General features: G+C 46.9%; 1 protein-coding gene and 1 long non-coding RNA gene across 7 annotated transcripts in view; one reads left to right on the top strand and one right to left on the bottom strand.

The window, feature by feature from the left end:
• Nuggc (nuclear GTPase, germinal center associated) overlaps positions 1-19,794 on the bottom strand; it is a 54,946-nt gene that overhangs the window by 16,826 nt on the left and 18,326 nt on the right. For 5 of the 6 annotated variants that reach the window (XM_006518301.2, XM_006518302.1, XM_030247571.1 and 2 more), the window contains exons 7-12: positions 18,016-18,225; positions 13,852-14,027; positions 12,528-12,546; positions 11,962-12,051; positions 8,353-8,458; positions 7,467-7,600 (exon numbers count right to left, since the gene is read on the bottom strand). In XM_006518301.2, the coding sequence (XP_006518364.1) occupies positions 7,467-7,600; positions 8,353-8,458; positions 11,962-12,051; positions 12,528-12,546; positions 13,852-14,027; positions 18,016-18,225 (735 nt within the window). Of the gene's footprint in view, positions 1-7,466; positions 7,601-8,352; positions 8,459-11,961; positions 12,052-12,527; positions 12,547-13,537; positions 14,028-18,015; positions 18,226-19,794 lie in introns of those variants that run through there. The other variant, XM_017315736.1, reaches the window with a different exon arrangement.
• On the top strand, positions 12,313-16,033 carry Gm30245. Its single transcript, XR_383514.1, has 4 exons — positions 12,313-12,340; positions 12,718-12,953; positions 14,412-14,488; positions 15,642-16,033. It is a non-coding gene; the product is annotated as a predicted gene, 30245 (long non-coding RNA).

The raw sequence follows: 19,794 nt of genomic DNA, 5'->3' as shown, positions 1-19,794 counted from the left end.
TGCATTGGAACATTGACTTTACAATGGACCAGGACACAAAGGGAGTCCATGGACAGATGAAGGCATCTGTTAGACTTTAAGGACCATCTCTGAGACAACAAAGGCTTGTCTGTAGCCCACTAGATTGTCTATAAGTCAAGCTACCCAGTCATTATTTAAACACATCCCATCTTTTTCAAGACTCAGGAGAAATGCCAAGTATTGTCACCTTTGCCTTTCAATACCTCTGTCCAGGTAAAGTAATCTTCCTTTCTCTTTTACCTAAATGTTATGTTTTTCATCTTTTTGTTGTCATTTTCTCCTCCTAGACACTAAAGGCTTTATATCTTCTTTTGACATAAAAAGAAAAAATATATATATATCCTTACTTACACCTGCACAGGCAGAGTATGAGACAACCCTGGGGCCTTCCTAACTTACACTCGGCTCAGACAGAGTGTGAGACAACCCAGGGGCCTTATTAACTTACACCTGCATAGGCAAAGTGTGAGACAACCCTGGGGACTTCCTAAATTACAGTTGCACAGGCAGACTATGAGACAACCCAGGGACCTTCCTAATTTACACTCCCTCAGACAGAGGGTGATACAACCCTGGGGCCGTCCTAATACCTAAACAGGCAGATTGTGAGAAAACCCTGGGGCCTTCCTAACTTACAGTTGCACAGGTAGACTGTGAGACAACCCAGAAGTTTTCCTAACTTACGATCTGCTCAGGTAGAGTATGAGACAACCCTGGGGCCTTCCTAACTTAATCCTGCTCAGGTAGAGTGTGAGACAACCCAGGGGCCTATGTAACATATTCCTGATCAGGCAGAGTGTGAGACAACCCTGGGGCCTTCCTAACTTACTCCTGCTCAAGCAGAGTGTGAGACAATGCTGGGGTGTTCCTAACTTATACTCTGCGCAGGCAGAGTATTAGACAACCTAGGGTCCTTCCTAACTTACAGTTGAACAGGCAGAGTGTGAGAAAACCCTGGGACCTTCCTAACTCACAACTGCATACAACCCAGGGGCCTTCCTAATTTATACTCTGCTCAGGCAAAGTAGTAGACAACCTAAGGGCCTTTCTAATTTAAACATGCACAGGTAGAGAGTGAGACAACCCAGGGGCCTTCCTAACTTATAATCTGCTCAGGCAGAGTATGAGAAAACCCTGGGACCTTCCTAATTTACTCCTGCTCAGGCAGAGTGTGAGACAACCCCGGGGCCTTCCTAGCTTACAGTTGCATAGGCAGAGTGTGAGACAACCCAGGGGCCTTCCTAAATTATATTCTGCTCAGGCAGAGTGTGAGAAAACCCTGGGGCCTTCTTAACTTACTCCTGCTCAGGCAGAGTGTGAGACAACCCTGGGCCTTCCTAACTTACTCCTGCTCAGGCAGAGTGTGAGACAACCTTGGGGCCTTTCTAACTTACTCCTGCTCAGGCAGAGTGTGAGACAACCAAGGGGCCTTCCTAACTTACTCCTGCTCAGGCAGAGTGTGAGACAACCTTGGGGCCTTCCTAACTTACTCCTGCTCAAGCAGAGTATGAGACAACACAGGGACATTCCTAACTTATACTCTGCTCAGGCAGATTATTAGACAACCTAGGGTCCTTCCTAACTTACAGTTGAACAGGCAGAGTGTGAGAAAACCTGGGGCCTTCCTAACTTATACTCTGCTCAGGCAGAGAATAAGACAATGCTGGGGCCTTCATAATTTACACCTGCACAGGCAGAGTGTAAGACAAACCTGGGGCCTTCCTAACTTACTCCTACACAGGCATAGTGTGAGACAGCTCAGGGGCCTTCCTAACTTATACTCTGATCAGGAAGAGTATTAGACAACCCTGGGGCCTTCCTAACTTACACCTGCACAGGCAGAGTGTGTGAAAACCCTGGGGTCTTCCTAACTTACTCCTGCACATGCATAGTGTGAGACAACCCAGGGACCTTCCTAACTTACAGTTGCACAGGCAGACTGTGAGAAAACCCAGGGGGCTTCTTAACACCTGCACAGGCAGAGTGTGAAACAACCCAGGGACCTTCCTAAATTACTCCTACTCAGGCAGAGTGTGAGACAACCCTGGGTCTTTCCTAACTTACTCCTGCTCAGGCAGAGTTTGAGACAACCCAGAGTCATTCCTAACTTACTCCTGCTCAGGCAGAGTATGAAACAACCCTGGGGCCTTCCTACCTTACAGTTGCACAGGCAGAGTGTGAGACAACCCTGGGGCCTTCCTAACTCACACCTGCACAGGCAGAGTATGAGATAACACAGGGGCCTTCCTAAGTTACTCCTGCTCAAGCAGATTGTGAGATAATGCAGGGGTGTTCCTAACTTATACTCTGCTCAGGCACAGTATTAGACAACCTAGGGTCCTTCCAAACTTACAGTTGAACAGGCAGAGTGTTAGAAAACCCTGGGGCCTTCCTAACTCACAACTGCATGGGCAGAACGTGAGACAACCCAGGGGTCTTCCTAACTTATACTCTGCTCAGGCAGAGTATTTGACAACCCACTGGCCATTATAACTTACACCTGCACAGGCAGTGTGTGAGACAACGCAGGGGCCTTCCTAACTTAGGGTTGCAAAGGCAGAGTGTGAGACAACCCTGTTGTTGGGAGCTGTTAAGAAAACACTATTGTCCTGATCTCTGAATTGGGCCTCTCCCCCTGAGAAGAAAGGGGGGTCAAAAGCGGGCCACATATGCACCGCTCAGAGAACAACCACAGACTGTTCCAGCCCTAAGTCAGCGCCAGATGTCCTGACCTCAAGATGTACGCTGGTTCCTGCTTCCCCGTGTAGTCGCCAAAAGAAAAATTTCCACTGCCCCATCCCTCCTGCTGAGAAGTACTTCCTCTTATTCCACTGCCCATTCCCTCCTGCTGAGAAGTACTTCCTTTTCTGCTGACACATCCCTCCTGATGAGGTGCATTTCTGCTGCCCCATTCCTCCTGGTGAGAAGTACTTCCCCTTTTGCTTGTGCATTTAAGCCTTGAGCCTTGCTGAATACAGTTGGGACCTTGATGCCACTCAGAATGTGTCTTTCTTACACTTGGTCCTCGTCTCTCTCTATCCCCCCATTTGGTTCTTAGGAGAAGGTCCCCTCAAGACCCTCGAATAACTGGACCTGCTGGATGGGTCACCCTGTGGCCCTGCTAACTTACTCCTGCTCAGGCAGAGTGTGAGACAACCTTGGAACCTTCCTAACTTTCTCTTGCTCAGAAAGAGTGTGATATAACCCTGGGGCCTTCCTAACTTACAGTTGCAGAAGCAGAGTGTGAGACAACCCAGGGGCCTTCCTAACTTATAGTTAGACAAGCAGACTGTGAGACAACCCAGGGACCTTCCTAACTTACACTCTGCTCAGACAGTGTGAGACAACTCTGGGGCCCTCATAATACATAACAGGCAGATTGTGAGACAACCCTGGGGCCTTCCTAACTTACACTCTGCTCAGGCAGAGAATTAGACAACCCTGGGACCTTCCTAACTTACTCCTGCTTAGGCAGAGTGTGAGACAACCCTGGGGCCTTCCTAACTTACACTCTGCTCAGGCAGAGTATTAGACAACCCTGGGACCTTCCTAACTTACTCCTGCTTAGGCAGAGTGTGAGACAACCCTGGGGCCTTCCTAACTTACACTCTGCTCAGGCAGAGTGTGAGACAACCCTGGGGCCATCTTAACTTACTCCTGCTCAGGCAGAGTATGAGACAACCCTGGGGCCTTCCTAACTTACACTCTGCTCAGGCAGAGTGTGAGACAACCCTGGGCCCTTCCTAACTTACACTCTGCTCAGGCAGAGTGTGAGACAACCCTGGGGCCTTCCTAACTTACACTCTGCTCAGGCAGAGTGTGAGAAAACCCTGGGGCCATCTTAACTTACTCCTGCTCAGGCAGAGTGTGAGACAACCCTGGGACCTTCCTAACTTAATCCTGCTCAATCAGATTGTGAGGCAACATAGGGGCCTTCCTAACTTATACTCTCTTCAAGAAGAGTGTGAGACAAGTCTGCCTTTCCTAACTTACAATTGCAAAGGCAGAGTGTGAGAAAATGCTGTGGCCTTCCTTTCTCCTGCTCAGGCAGAGTTTGAGACAACCCAGGGGCCTTCCTAACTTACTCCTGCTCAGGCAGAGTGTGAGACAACCCTATGTCCTTCCTAACTTCCTCCGACTTGTACAGAATGTGAGACAAACCTGGGGCCTTCCTAACTTACACCTGCACATGCAGAGTGTGAGACAACCCAGGGGCCTTCCTAAATTATAATGTGATCAGGCAGAATATTAGACAAACTTGGGGCCTTCCTAACTTACACCTGCACAGGCAGAGTGTGAGACAACCCTGGGGCCTTCCTAAGTTACTCCTGCTCAGGCAGAGTGTGAGACAACCCACAGGCCCTCCTAACTTATTTTCTGCTCAGGCAGAATATGAGACAACCCAGGGGCCTTCTAACTTACACCTGAACAGGCAGAGTGAGAGACAACCCAGAGGTCTTCCTAACTTACAGTTGCACAGGCAGAGTGTGAGACAACCCAGGGGCTTTCCAAATTAACTCCTGTTCAGGCAGAGTGTGAGACAACCCTGGGGCTTTCCAAATTAACTCCTGTTCAGGCAGAGTGTGAGACAACCCAGGGGCCTCTGTAACTTATTCCTGCTCGCGCAAAGTGTGAGACAACCCAGAAGCCTTCCTAAAGTACTCCTGCTCCGGCAAAGTGTGAGACAACCCAGGGGCCTTCGTACCTTAATCCTGCTCAGGCAAAGTGTGAGAAAACCCTGGGGTCTTCCTAACTTACAATTGCACAGGCAGACTGTGAGATAACCCAGGGGCCTTCTTAACTTACACTCTGCTCAGACAGAGTGTGAGATAACCCTCTGGCGGTCCTAATATATAAACAGGCAGATTGTGAGACAACCCTGGGGCCTTCCTAATTTACAGTAGCACAGGCAGACTGTGAAACAAACCAGGGGCCTTCCTAACTTACACCCTGCTCAGGCAGAGTGTGAGACAACCCTGGGGCCTTCCTAACTTACAGTGCACAGGCAGACTGTGAGACAACCCAGGGGCCTTCCTAACTTACACGCTTCTCAGGCAGAGTTTGAGACAAACCTGGGGCCTTCCTTCCTTCCAACTGGACAGGCAGAGTATGAGACACCCCTGGGATCTTCCTAACTTACTCCATCTCAGGCAGAGTGTGAGACAACCCAGGGACCTTCCAAAATTACACTTGCTCAGGCAGAGTGTGAGACAACCTTGGGGCCTTCATAACTTACAGTTGCACAGGCAGACTGTGAGACAACCCAGGGACTTCCTACTTACACTCTGGTCAGGCAGAGTGTGAGAAAACCCTGAGGCCTTATTAACTTACTCCTGCTCAGGCAGAGTGTGAGACAACCCTGAGGCATTCCTAACTTACACCTGCATATGCAGAGTGTGAGACAACCCTGGGGCCTTCCTAAATTACAGTTGCACAGGAAGACTGTGAGACAACCCAGGGGCCTTCCTAACTTATACTCTGCCCAGGCAGAGTATTAGATAACCCTGGGGGCTTCCAAACTTACACCTGCACAGGCATAGTGTGAGACAACCCAGGGGCCTTCCTAAATAATACTCTAATCAGGCAGAGTATTAGACACCCCTGGGGGCTTCCTAACTTACTCCTGCACAGGCATAGTGTGAGACAACCCAGGGGCCTTCCTAACTTATACTCTAATCAGGCAGAGTATTAGACAACCCTGGGCCTTCCTAACTTACACCTGCACAGGCAGAGTGAGAGACAACCCAGGGGTCTTCCTAACTTACAGTTGCACAGGCAGACTCTGAGACAACCCAGGGGACTTTCTAACTTACACTCTGCTCATGTTTCGTTTGAGACAACACTGGGACCTTCCTAACTTACTCCTGCTCAGGCAGAGTGTGAGACAACCCTGGGCCTTCCTAACTTACAGTTGTACAGGCAGATTCTGAGACAACCCAGAGACCTTCCTAAATCATACTCTAATCAGGCAGAGTATTAGACAACCCTGGGCCTTCCTAACTTACACCTGCACAGGCAGAGTGAGAGACAACCCAGGGGCCTTCCTACCTTACTCCTGCTCAGGCAGAGTGTGAGACAACCCTGGGGCCTTCCAAACTTTCAGTTGCACAGGCAGAGTCTGAGACAACCCAGAGACCTTCCTAAATCATACTCTAATCAGGCAGAGTATTAGACAACCCTGGGCCTTCCTAACTTACACCTGCACAGGCAGAGTGAGAGACAACCCAGGGGCCTTCCTACCTTACTCCTGCTCAGGCAAAGTGTGAGACAACCCTGGGGCCTTCCTATCTTACTCCTGATCAGGCAGAGTGTGAGACAACCCTGGGGCCTTCCTAACTTACTCCTGCTCAGGCAGAGTGTGAGACAACCCTGGGGCCTTCCAAACTTTCAGTTGCACAGGCAGAGTCTGAGACAACCCAGAGACCTTCCTAAATCATACTCTAATCAGGCAGAGTATTAGACAACCCTGGGCCTTCCTAACTTACACCTGCACAGGCAGAGTGAGAGACAACCCAGGGGTCTTCCTAACTTACAGTTGCACAGGCAGACTCTGAGACAACCCAGGGGACTTTCTAACTCATACTCTGCTCATGTTTTGTTTGAGACAACACTGGGACCTTCCTAACTTACTCCTGCTCAGGCAGAGTGTGAGACAACCCTGGGGCCTTCCAAACTTACAGTTGTACAGGCAGAGTCTGAGACAACCCAGAGACCTTCCTAAATCATACTCTAATCAGGCAGAGTATTAGACAACCCTGGGGCCTTCCTAACTTACACCTGCACAGGCAGAGTGAGAGACAACCCAGGGGCCTTCCTAACTTACAGTTTTACAGGCAGAGTATGAGATAACCCTGGGGACCTACTAACATACTACTGCTCAGGCAGAGTGTGAGACTACCCTGGGGCCTCCCTTCCTTACACCTGCCCAGGCAGAGTGTGAGACAATGCAGGGCCCTTCCCAACTTACTCTGCTCAGGCAGAGTGTGAGACGACCCTGGGACCTTCCTAACTTACACCCTGCTCAGGCAGAGTGTGAGACAACCCTGGGGGCTTCCTAACTTTCTCCTGCTCAGGCAGAGTGTGAGACAACCCTGGGGCCTTCCTAACTTACTCCTGCTCAGGCAGAGTGTGAGACGACCCTGGGGCCTTCCTAACTTACACCCTGCACAGGCAGAGTGTGAGACAACCCTGGGGCCTTCCTAACATAATCCTGCTCAGGCAGAGTGTGAGACAACCCTGGGGCCTTCCTAACTTACAGTTGCACAGGCAGAGTGTGAGACAACCCAGGAGCCTTCCTAACTTACACTCTGATCAAGCAGAGTGAGACAAACCTAGGGCCTTTCTAACTTTACACCTGCACAGGCAGAGTGTGAGACAACACTGGGGCCTTCCTAACTAACAGTTTCACAGGCAGAGTATGAGACAACCCAGGGGGCCTTCCTTACCAGCAGGCTTTCCTCCGTGTTTAACGTGTCTGTGAGAAGCAATAGGCCAAAGGCTTCTGTGACGTACTTGGTCACCAGCCTCCTCTTCTTGTCCAAGATCCTTTTCCTAATATATTCTCTTAACTTGGGGATCTCTGCAATTCAAAACCAGCACAAATAATATCGAAACATTTGTCACAATAGAATTCATAAAGGAAGTCAATGAAACAGTTGCCCTGAGTTGGGGAACTTGTTGTACTTCTGCTTTAAGCATCATTCATTCACCCATATGTACATCTGTTAAGACCTGTGCAGCCATAGTCCCTGTTAGTCTTAGGCTAAAACCCAACTTAAACCCTCATCTAGTTACCAAGAGCACTCAGATACGCATGGGTCTCAAGATTCTCAGCTTTCCTTTGTGCTCAGGGCCAAGACACTCTCAGTCTGGTTTTCCCTTTCATCTTTGCACATGGGGATTATTGGCTCTTCATTTAGACTCAAAAATATTCAGAGAAAGGAACCATGGCCTTCTATTTTCTCCGCCTCCCAGAAACACATGTGATATACATCTGTTAACGATGCCTGATGCTAATAGCTGGGTACTGAAGAATCACAAGCCACACACCAAGGAAATGACAACCCAATGCCTTGACTTTTACTCTTACTAACTCTGGTAAAATTTGGATGAGAGAAAAATTTTGGTCTCAGACACACAATGCAAGGAGGAAAAAAGTGATTATATGTGCACACAGACACGCAGCACAAAATACATGCTCATAGGTATAAACACTGTAGTTAAGTGGGAATAAAACTTTGCTACGGCAAGAGAATTTCTAGAGCAGGGTGCTTAGAGCGCCAAGCCTATTCTTTCAGATGTTAGTGTTTGAGGTTAAAAAATAGAAATTACCACTTTCTTCCTCAGTCAGGATGGTCCGCTGCCAGTACTCATGGGCACTGACCGTGTACACCAGATCTGAGGCTTCCAGAACCTTGGAGTCAGCTGGCAGTTTTCTCTGCAGCAGGGGAGACATGTAGAGAGCAGAATAGGTCAAGTGTGGGCAAAGAAGCACCACAGAAGCCCCAAGGGAACTCTCAGCAAACTCACTGAGTGCCTTAGGGAGCAGATATGAAGTGTGTGTGTGTGTGTGTGTGTGTGTGTGTGTGTGTGTGTGTGTGTGTGTGTGTGCGTGCGTGCGTGTGTGTACACGCACTTGTGCACAAACACATGCATGTCGAGGTCAGGGGTCGACGTTAAATATGTTCCTTAATTACTTTCCCCATTGTTAGGATTACGATCAGGATTAGGATTACTATCGAAGTCTGAACCCGAAGTGCACAGATTTGGGTATAGTGGTTGGCAGCGTGCCTCAGGCCAGGATTTCAGGCACCCACTATCACTCTCAGCTTTTTATGTGGGTGCTGGGGGATCTGAAGCCAGGACCTCCTATTTGCATAGTAAGGACTTTACCAAGTAAGCCACCTCCCCAGTCAAAATTATTTCTATTGTTAAGTGTTGCCAGCTGTCCACTATTAGCAAGGTCACAAAGAAACTGATCTCTGGACAATATTCTCTTAACTGTGAAATTAAGGTTTCAATTATAGCAGGAAACGCATAGCAAAAATTACTCAAATGTAAGCACGCAGAAGAGGATCCTGTTTAGAAAAAAATGAATGTTCATAAGTAACGTGGGATTGGGGGTGGAGCTCAGCAGTGGAGTGTGGCTTTAGCATGTGTGAGGCCCTGGGCAAAGACCCAGAACCTAACGCTGAAAGCACAAAAGTATGTATTGTTGGCAGTGGTCACTGGAACCACCAGATTCCCGCTCCTGAGCGCTGGCTGTCATGTGCCTTCCCGCCTCTGCCTGAGTGGGGTGGGCAGATACACTTAAGATGCTGGAGGTGCTCAGAGCACCCCCACAGAGTACATAGTGCAAATCAGAAGGGTGAGGTGCTACTGTTTTGTTTTGTTCTAAACAACTGGTTTTAAAACATTTCCCAGCACAAAGGCTGGCAAAGAAATGTCCTATAAAAAACAAACTTTCCTCATATCCTATAAAAGTTAAAGTTTCTTTTTAAAACAGCTTTTTTTTAAACAAATTCTTTGAGAATTTCACTCTGTGTGTGATGATCCTATATACCCACAACTCCTAACTCCTTCCAGACCCACAAAAGTTCCTTACTGAATAATCATACTCATTTTAACTCATTTTAAAGATTTATTTATTATTATTATATCTAAGAACACTGTAGCTGGCTTCAGACACACCAGAAGAGGGCATCAGATCTCATTACGGATGGTTGTGAGCCACCATGTGGTTGCTAGGATTTGAACTCAGGACCTTCAGAAGAGCAGTCTGTGCTCTTAACCACTGAGCCATCTCTCCAGCCCAGAGTAATTTATTTTTAATGCTGAGATATATACCTGTTACACTAGATTCTCTAGGATTTTATCATGAAGACATGTTGGATTTTGTTAAAGAATTTTTCTGTGTCTGATGAGATGACCATGTGGTATTTGTCCTTGAGTCTCTTAGGTGATAAACTACAATATTGATTTACATATGTGACCCATCCCTGAGTCTCAGGGATGAAGGGGCTTTGTTTGGTGGCTGATTTTTTTTAATGTGTTCTTGAAGGCGGTTTATAAGAATTTTACTGGTTCAGCTTTAATTTCAAAGTCTCTAAGCAGACTATGTTCTCATTTAACACTAAAAAGATTCTTTTGTTTACAAAAGAGCCTGGAGACTTAAAACTGAAGTATAAGTTTGGTATCAGATTCTCTGAAGTAATTAATGGTTTAGGAGGTGGGATTATTGTGACGTGATTAAGCCCTGAGGGTGGAGTCCTTATGAATGAAGATTTTAACCAATGGAGGTTCAACGTGGCTAGCAAATTGGTCCAACACTTAGCCCTTAGCTGGGATCTGCATGGGTTGCAAAATCAAAAGTGTTTGCATGCCAAGAACTGCAGAAAACTGCACACTGGCACATTGCAGCCCAGATCCCAACTCATGCAAATCAATTTGCTACATTTATTAGCAGTAAACATAGTGAACTGAGCACTGAAATACTATGCCTTCCCAGTTCCCAAGATAATCTGATTAGAACCTCATAAAATTCGTGTTTCTCTCTGTCAGCAAGAACAATTCGAGAGATTGGACAACAGCTTTGCTGAGTTGTCGCCTCATGGAAACTGGCTCCGATTGCTCAGCAGCGGACTTTCCCTCATGCAGGAGGCCTGATCACCCAGAGCTTTGGCACCTCTGGTTCTACATGGTACAACATACAATTTCAGCTTCCATGTAATGGAGGTTAAAATATGAAAAGCTATTGGCTAACCTGGACAGAAGCCAGATGTTGCCCTTGAGCCTGGAACTGAAGAATTCATTTGGGCAAACCCCTAACATGTGTGGTAGTATAGGTCCTCTAGCATGTTATTTATGCCTTCATGGTTAGATCTCATTTCTAAATAGGTTTCTGTTGTACAGCCCCCATGAGACTATTAGGGTAAGGCTATGTTTGGACTACTTTATTGATAAAGTCATAAAAATAACTGAAGAAAACACTAAGGTTCCCACAGGATAACTAGTGCACCCCCAGCCTTACTTTGTAATTTGTCAGGCATGGCCACCTGTTGCCATTATATTCTTGCATGTGCTCCATGTACACCAGCCCTAAAGACTTTTGGGGTTGTTTGCGTGTGTGTGTGTGTGTGTGTGTGTGTGTGTTCTCCTGGCACACATATGTGTATGGAGTATATTCATGCATATGGGAGGCATGCTCCCCAATGCATACACATATTGAGCTGGAGGTCAACATGACTTTCTTCTCTCTTACTCTCCACTTTATTTCTTGTGACAGTTTCTCACTGAACCTGGAGATTATTGTCTCTGCTAGACTCACTGGCCAGCAAGCCCCTGGGGCCTGCCTATCTTGGCTCACACAGCTCTGTTTGCAGCCTACAGCTGTGTGCAGCCACATCTGCTTTTATATGGATGTCAGGGATCCACACACAGGTCCTTCCTCGTGCTTGCAGAGCAGTCATTTTATAACTAACCCATCTTTCCAGCCTAGCTTTGTTGTTTTGTTTTCAATTATTCCCAAGAAGCCGGGAATTTCCCCCAAACTTTTCCCTAGTATCATTTCTCCCTGCTGCTGGTGGGACTTAGATACTCGTTCCTATAGAGTACCCTTGGGAAGCACAATTGCGAGTGCACACACACACACACACACACACACTGTAGTCAACTCTGACGTTCCCAGGAAACAGTACCCTCATTTACTCAATCTATTAATCATGAGGGAGATGGCACTATTTTACAAACAAGAAAGTAGAGGTACAAAGAGGTATTCTAACTAAGGTTCGCAGAAGTCATCAAGCAGTAGGACTAACTTAAGTGGGAAATGCCTACTCCAAAGCTCTTAACCTTAGTATCACAAAGGACCAAATACACATCTGTCTCTCTGTATCCGGGGACTGAGAAGCGAAAGAACCCGCAGCAAACCCGCAAACTCACCTTCAATTTCTCCTTGAGCATTCTCTTCCTTTGTAGTTTGATTATTTCATTTCTTTGCAGAACAGCTTCTCTCTGACTCTGAATAGCTTGCTAGATTAAGAAAGAGAACAACGCAGCTAAAGGCTAGGGTCATCAGCAGTGGTGCAAGGACAAGTACACCCAGAAGCTCAAGTGTTGCTTTACAGGATTATGTACCACCAGACACAAAGGCACTATTAAAAAAATACTGGTCCAGACGCTGGAGAGACAGCTCAGTGGTGGAAGGCACCTTTTGCTATTTCAGATGACCTGAATTTGGTTCCCAGCATCCTCTTCTGTGGACCATATCAGCCTGTAATTCCAGCTCCAGGGATCCAATGCCTTCTCCTGGCCTCCACAGGTATCCAAACTTATATAGCATGCACGCACAAACACACACACACACACACACACACACACACACACACACACACAGAGACACACGCAACATACACACATACATATACATGCAACATACACACATACATACACATGCAACATATGTACCCACTAAATAATCTGTTTTAAAATGATTGGTCCATACTTACATTTCCCATCTTTCTTTCCCTAAAATGAAACAAGAAAATGTCATAATGACTAAACTTTTATTTTGTGTTCTAGCAAATTTATATCTTTGCCTGAAAGCAGCATAAACAGACATGCCCCCTTAGCCTTTGTCTACTCCTCTGACTCAACACTCTCTCTCGCCCTTCCTCCCCTCTCCTTATCCTCTTCTAGTGTCTTGGATCGGAAGCCTTTATTTCTCAATGGTACCCCATATTTTGCACTCAGAAGCGTAACATCACTCTCTGTCCCAGGCAGAGGGTGGCCCTCTCAGTCTGAGTTCATGTGGCACTGGGCTTGTCCCTCTCTAGCCTTTAGCCCTCCTTTACGCGGTGCTCTCAGCAACGAGGAGAACCTCAGTGCCCAGCAGACTTCAAGATGTCTGGTTTTAGTGTTGCCATTGGAAAAAGGTGAGCTTCAGCTATTCTGTAATCGGGAGTGGGGCAGGACAGACCGTCGTAGCTGGTGAGCGATGAAGCTAGAGTTCTGACCTAGACCATGAGAGAAAAAGAAGTCCTAGAGAAGGCAGTCAGGCTTGGGTTTTGGTGAGCCTGGGAGGAACATGCAGGGGACAAGCTCCCAGGATGATGGCAGAGAGTCATCAGTGACCCAGTGACAAGGACATTGTATCATGTGACCTCCTGCTGTGTGCTCAGCACTGCCTGTTTGCCATTTGTTCTGCTGGTTCATTTTTCACTCTCGGAGAGATCCCAGTGCGAAAGACAAGTTCTACCTCTCCCTAGTAATGGGGGCGGGGGAGGGGGGCGGGCGCAGGACACCGACTAATTTACATCAAGCTTTCAGTCCCAAGCTCTCTAATCTACACCTCTCATCCTTAGTCATTAACCTGGCACCCTAATACCTTTCACCCACATTTTTCAAGTTTTGAGTTAAAAAAAATCTTTAAAGTAAACAATACTGAAGTAAAACCTGGAACTTTTGGAAGCTCCATCAGGCTTTTATGGTGTGGACATCCAGGTATGGCTGGATAGTTTTATGGTATATTCCTCCTGGTGGCAGGAAACCTACATTTCCATGTTTCTGGGGACAGGAAGCATTATTTCTATATTGTGCCTCCGGTGCATAGAAAATAGTGGTTTAGCAAAGAACTGTCCTCGGAATGTTACATGGTTCCGACTCTTGAGCCAACCCACCCAGGCATCTTGACATCTCAACATGTCGCACAGACTTCTTTTTCATCCCTCACAGTCACTTGACAAAGCCTGGGTCACTTTCATAGCCAGAACCCAGGAAAGAAAGTCCCCAGGCTGGCTAGCCCTGCAAAACCTTACAAGCTTATTGCTATACCTGAGATATTCCTGCAAGTGGAGTTTGTCTGTTTTGGTGACCACCAGGGCGATGTCCCTGCAGAAGCCACGCTGGCAGGCTTTGATGCTCTCGCTCAGAAGGTCTTCATGGGTCTTTCCTCCAGAAACTCGCTCGATGTCGCTGATCACCCAGATCACGGAACACTTGTCAATGGTCTGCAGGACACGCCCACAGCAAGGGTCAGAATGTGACCGGCATCTCAGTTATAGAGACTGGTTCAAAGATGGATCTCTCACTTTTCCTCCCTCACTCCTGCCTCTCACTCAGAGCTCCCACTCCACTCTGCACCAACCAACAAAGTGGCTCATGGACCCCCGTGTGTGCACCAGCCACACACTTAGCTTGGTCTCTATTTGTCTGTCAAGGCTCTTTACTGAGTTACCACAGATGAGCACCTCTTCTGGACACCTACACAGATCAATTCCCCACTACAGCTCCTTTCTGACTGCTCAGGGCAGTTCTGCTACCTAGAGGGAAGGGCTCTCTCTCTGAGCCTTTCACCTTTGAATCCACAGAATCTCAATCTCTTGGCCCACCAGGACTCCTGGCTTCCTGCAGAATGATTGACAGAGTTCTACATACAACTCAGCCATCCAGGCCCAGACCCATCAGTCATGTGAGTCACCTCAGTTACCCTCTAGGAGAGGGTTTTTCAAAAACTATCTTTGGTTGCCTAAAAAGAAGCTAGATAATCTATAATTCACATTACCAAGGCCATTGAACATGACATTCATAGCATCAACACTTCTTTATTAAATGTTCATCTTCTGTGTGACAATTATGCATGGCCCTGTGACATGCTTCCTGATATATTGTCTGTCTTACCTCTGAATTTGTGAAATGCTGATCTGACTCAAAAGACAAGTTGATTTTCAGTTTTTCAACACAGTACGTTGCACATAAAGGTGTGGCTGATTTGTCACCTGAAAATGCTCTCATTGTTCTGGTTAGGACCAATTATGTTAACTAGTGAAGATCCTATACCCCAGAGGATACTTGGAAATAGCTGAAGATTTTTTAAAAAAGAATGTTGTTTGTTGTGCACATATGTGTGTTTATGTGCATGCATGCAAGTACATGCATAAATGCATGGGTGTGTGTCTGTGTGTATCTGTGTCTGTGTGTGATGTATGTATGTGTATCTACAGAGGCAAGAAGAGAGTGCCCAATACTCTGGAGCTGGGCTTACAGACAGTTGTGAGCCCAATGACCGTGGATGCTGACAGTTGAACTCTGGTCCTTTGCTAGAGCACCAGCAAGTGCACTTAGCTCCTGAGTCATCTCTCCAGCCTCTCTGAAGATATTTTTAATTGTTACAACTTGAAATACTGACAGCCAGAGGCTAAACAGCTTACAATGCCCAGAAGACCTTCCTATAACAAAGAATTGTCTGGCCTCAAATGTTACAAAGTTGAGGAACCTTGAGTTAATAATGGCAGTGAGTTTCATATTAGTTTTCCTCAAGGCTAATAGCTGATGAGTGGCAGAATTTGTGTTTAGGCCAATTTCCTAACTTGCCTGCTGTGGCCCCAGTGTGCTGTCCCTCACTGCTGCAGGGCAGTCCTCTCTCAGCTGCCTTTGTGAGAAGGTAGAGCTGAGTATCTTCTCTTAACTCAGACTCTAGCTCATGGCAAATGCCTTGGAAGGGATGCCGTGTGCTTGATTTTAGACACAGAAGTGCTCTGGCCACACCAGGAGGGGACAATCTGATGACATCATTTGCGTGTGCCTCCCCACCTCTCTCTGACCCCAAGCTTTTTATTCCACAGATTGTGGTTTAAAGAATGTGTCCCGTGGGTTAGACAAAACCCTCTAAAGAGAAGAACTCGCCAGTCCCCGAGAAACAAGGGAGACACCCAGAGCCACACATGCTTGGACTCTGATCCTCATCTATTTGCAATGGACCAATATTTAGACAACAACATAAAACTGCTTGCAGCCTTCCCCCACCTTACCCATTCCCAAATCAGAGTCAACTTAGAGACTCCTGGGACTCTTCAGTGTCCATGGTGGATAATGCACGTTCTCTGGTATGGAAGGCTGTAGCCCATCAGTGTGGGAGCTGCTTGAGAATAGGCCTCTTTCACCCTTGCCTCTCCATGTCTAAGCAAGCTACAGGCACTCAATAAACATGCAGTAAGAGGGGAAATGGTATCAGTCCTAAAAAGTTGTGGTGCTTAAATGTCAGACCCCATACTAAGGCCCTGACTACCAGGATCTTTTTGTAGTAAAAGTCACAGGAAAAAAAAAAGTCAACCAGACCTCAGAGAAGAGATGAGGTGGCAGTCTGCCAACCCCACCCTCATCCCTCCCAAAGATGACAATGAGCATCCAAGGGTTAGGTAACAATGCCCAAAGTCATGCAACAACATCTAGGTAGCAAAGCCAGGACGTCTAAATTATTGTCATCTTTTTAGGGACAGCAGAGTTGGTGGCAAGGAGCCTTGTCCTTAAAAACTGTTCTTCCTCTGAAGAGGATGTTTTTGGTTACTTCCTGTGAGAGGCTGTCAAGAAAATCCTCAGGAATGCAGGGGAGTGAGGCCAGGCAAAGCACTCTGGGAACTAGCTTGTCCCTGTAGCCAACCTCCTCAGAGCACGACCCAGGCCAGATCCGCTGGCTTTGATAAGCTGCCCAGTACATCAAACACTAGCTGTAGCCTTGTTCCACCCAGGGGTGGGGCCCCTCTCCAGCTGTCACACTGCTTGGCTTAAACCTAGCCAAGGTAGGGTTGAAGACCTGAAAAAACTAAAGTTCACATGGCCAGTCCCAAGCCATTGACCAGGGCAAAGGATGTGGATGGCCTAAAGGAGGAGAAAAATGGGTGGGGGCAGAGGCAGGAGCCCTGTGGATCAGTTAATAACCTGATTATCAGTGAATCAGTGAATCTCTGTCACTTGCTGGCCTTGGACAAGTGACTTTCCTTCTCTGAACATTCACTGTTTCAGCTGTCAAGGCAGACAAGGCCTTAGTGTGAATGACTACATAGGCAGAGTGGCAAGACGTCTTTATAATGGTTGCTATGCTACTAGTAATCAGTGATGACACTGGTCGTCCATCCCCGTCCCCATCCAGCGGGAACCTGTGTTCCTACCACACCTGCCCCTTCTTCCAAGAACAGCCTGGTCCTTCTATTCCTTCCCGTTTCCCAGAAGCAGCAGGATGAAGCCGAACAGCTCTAGGTTTCCCTTCAGCTCTTCCCTCCTGCACACATCCCATGACCTTTCCCTCTGGTCCCGAGGAACATCATCCTTCCCTACCTGTAGAGATGCAGAGCCCTGTGCAGGCTCTTCAATGACTGACTTCTCTGTGCCTTGCACCCTTGGCCTCTGCTATGGTTTGAATGGGAAATGCTCTGCTCAAACTCAGGTGGGAACATTTGGTTCCTGGCGTTGCTGGTGGTGTTGGGAAAGCTATGAGACATTTCTGACAATCCAGCCCCACTTTCTGGTCTCATTAGTATTCCCCCTGCCTGTGTGTGTGTGCGTGTGTGTGTGTGTGTGTGTGTGCGTGTGTGTGTGTGTGTGTGTGTGTCTGATATTTCTCTCTGTGTGTGTTTATCTCTCATGTGTGTGTGTGTCTGTTTCTGTTTCTTGCTGTTTCTCTCTCTCCCTCTCTCTCTCTCTCTCACCCTCCCCCCACAAACATGTCCGTATATCTGTCTGTCTCTGTCTCTTTCCCATGTGAGGATGAAATGTGATCACCGAGCTTGCTGACTGCTCGGCAGGCCCATGCTCCCGACGCCATGCTTTCTCCATCATGATGGACTGTATCCCCTCTGGAACTGTAGACCAAAACGAATCCCTCTTTTTGTCAGGACATTCTATTACGACAACAGAAAACTTGCTAATTCAGTCTCCTTGGTGCTCACGGCCACCGTATCCCTCTCCTCTGTTTCCCTTTGACCTCTCTGTGGCTGTTCTTCTCGTACATCATATACACTGGTCCCAGCTACACAACCTCCCTCTGCTGATTCCTCTTCCCCAGTTTCTGTGGACATCAGTGTACAGCCCCTGCCCTGTTTAACACCTGAACACAGAATATGAGGGAGTAAAATGTCATCAAGCTCACAAAATCCCAACTTGCTGCTTTGAAGGGATGGAGGAGTAGAGGGATGAGGGATGAGCCCCATGAAGAAGAATCACCTTTTTCCACATTTTATCCCTCTTGCTGTTGAAGTCTCCTGTGCCTGGAATGTCTACCAGGACAACCCCTTCTGGGATCAGTGCAGATTTGGGAAGAATCACTTCCACATATTTGATCAAGGGCCAGATTTGTGTCTCTGCTGATTCTCCATCCCAGTCTCTCCTCCTGGTCCTGATGTAGGGGTCCAGTTTGACAGATAGCTCTCCTGCCTGCAGAGGAAGGACAGGTTGTACATACCAATCATGCTGACAGCTCTTTATCCTGGGCTGACTGTGATGCAGAGTCCTTGAAGGAACGCTGAGGGATGGTGGGAAGTCCTTAGACAAGAGATATCAGGAAGCCTGGAGGGTCTCTGCAAGGACCTAGACATTGAGAGCCTGGAGAGGCTCTAGAGACCTGCAAGTTCAAGCTCCTTAACTTAGTCCAGGCTAGAGAGATGTCTAAGTGGATAAGAGCACTTGCTGCTCAATCAAAATGCCCAGAGTTCAGATCCAGCATGCACACTGGGCAGCTCACAGCCGCCTATAACTCCTGCTTAAAGGAATCCCTTTTCCAGACTCCATGGGTGTACAGACTCACACATATGCACACTCACACACACAAACACAGAAACACACATTAATAAATATTTAGAACTCAGTGGGGCTAGAAGTATAGAGCTGATAGAGTGCTTACTTAGCATGCACTCAGCCCTGGGTTTGGTTGCACTACTGCATAAACTGGGACCTGTTTATAATCCTACCACTCAGGAGATGGAGACAGAAGAATCTGGTGTTCAAGACCATCTTTGGCTACACAGTGAGTTCACGACAGCTTGGAATACTAGAAAGCTCCCTAGCTTTCAGATGTTGCAAGCCAACTCAGCTTGGAAGAGGAGTCCAAAAAAATTACAGGATACTAAATTTATCTCCTAAGTCCCATTTGCTTCTAAAATTAATGTGATTTTTTTTTCCTAAATGTTGCCTAGAGCATATTTTTTCCACATGGCAAAAGGCAACTGTAAAGAATTTAATTACTGGAAACCTTGTGGATAATTATAGAAAGTCAATCACGACATAATCATATTTTCCAAATTAAAAATTGATCAGAAAATTGATCTTTTAAAAGGGTTTTAGTTTTTAAAACTTCCAAATATATATATATATGTATATGTATATATATATATAATTTGATATGTAGGGTTTCCAGAACATTTCAACAGTAAGTGGGAGAGGGCATAATTTCCATCCTCCTGTTCCCGCTTAGACACACTGGGAACAATGACCCATTCATGCCAGCAATGAGAGAGTAATTCTCGACTGAGACACCTCAGAGAGCAGAAAGGCTGGAATGTACAATGATCACTGTCGATCAATGTCTGCAGAATGTTCCAGAAAGAAAGCAAGAAAGAATGAAGTTTCTTTTTCTAAAAAAAGTGCTTAAAATCTATGCCAATTTTAAAGGTAGGAGGAGCATCCCGGTCTTCATTCATAGCAGCTGAATGTCCATCTGTTTAGGGAGCTAGGTAGTGAGGATGCTCTAAGTCGCTCAGGACAAGTCGGGCTAAGAAGCAGCTAAGAAGAGCTACTTAGCCCGGCTCTGAACAATGACATCCACACAGGTTTATCTAGGGTGTTTCTGGGGATGTCTACACTTCCTGGAAGGAGAGATACGTTTGGTGCCAGCATTCATCTACTTCTCTACTTCTTTCCACTGGAATGTCTGGCACTTCAGCAGCAACCCTATGACTAAGAGGCAACAAGCACCACGGACGGCCAAGGACACCACAGAGATGTTGA

This window comes from Mus musculus, chromosome 14, assembly GCF_000001635.26.
Source record: "Mus musculus strain C57BL/6J chromosome 14, GRCm38.p6 C57BL/6J".
Taxonomy (NCBI): Eukaryota; Metazoa; Chordata; class Mammalia; order Rodentia; family Muridae; genus Mus; species Mus musculus.
The sequence above is the reverse complement of the archived record's forward strand: the minus strand, read 5'-3'. Positions and strand labels throughout refer to the sequence as shown.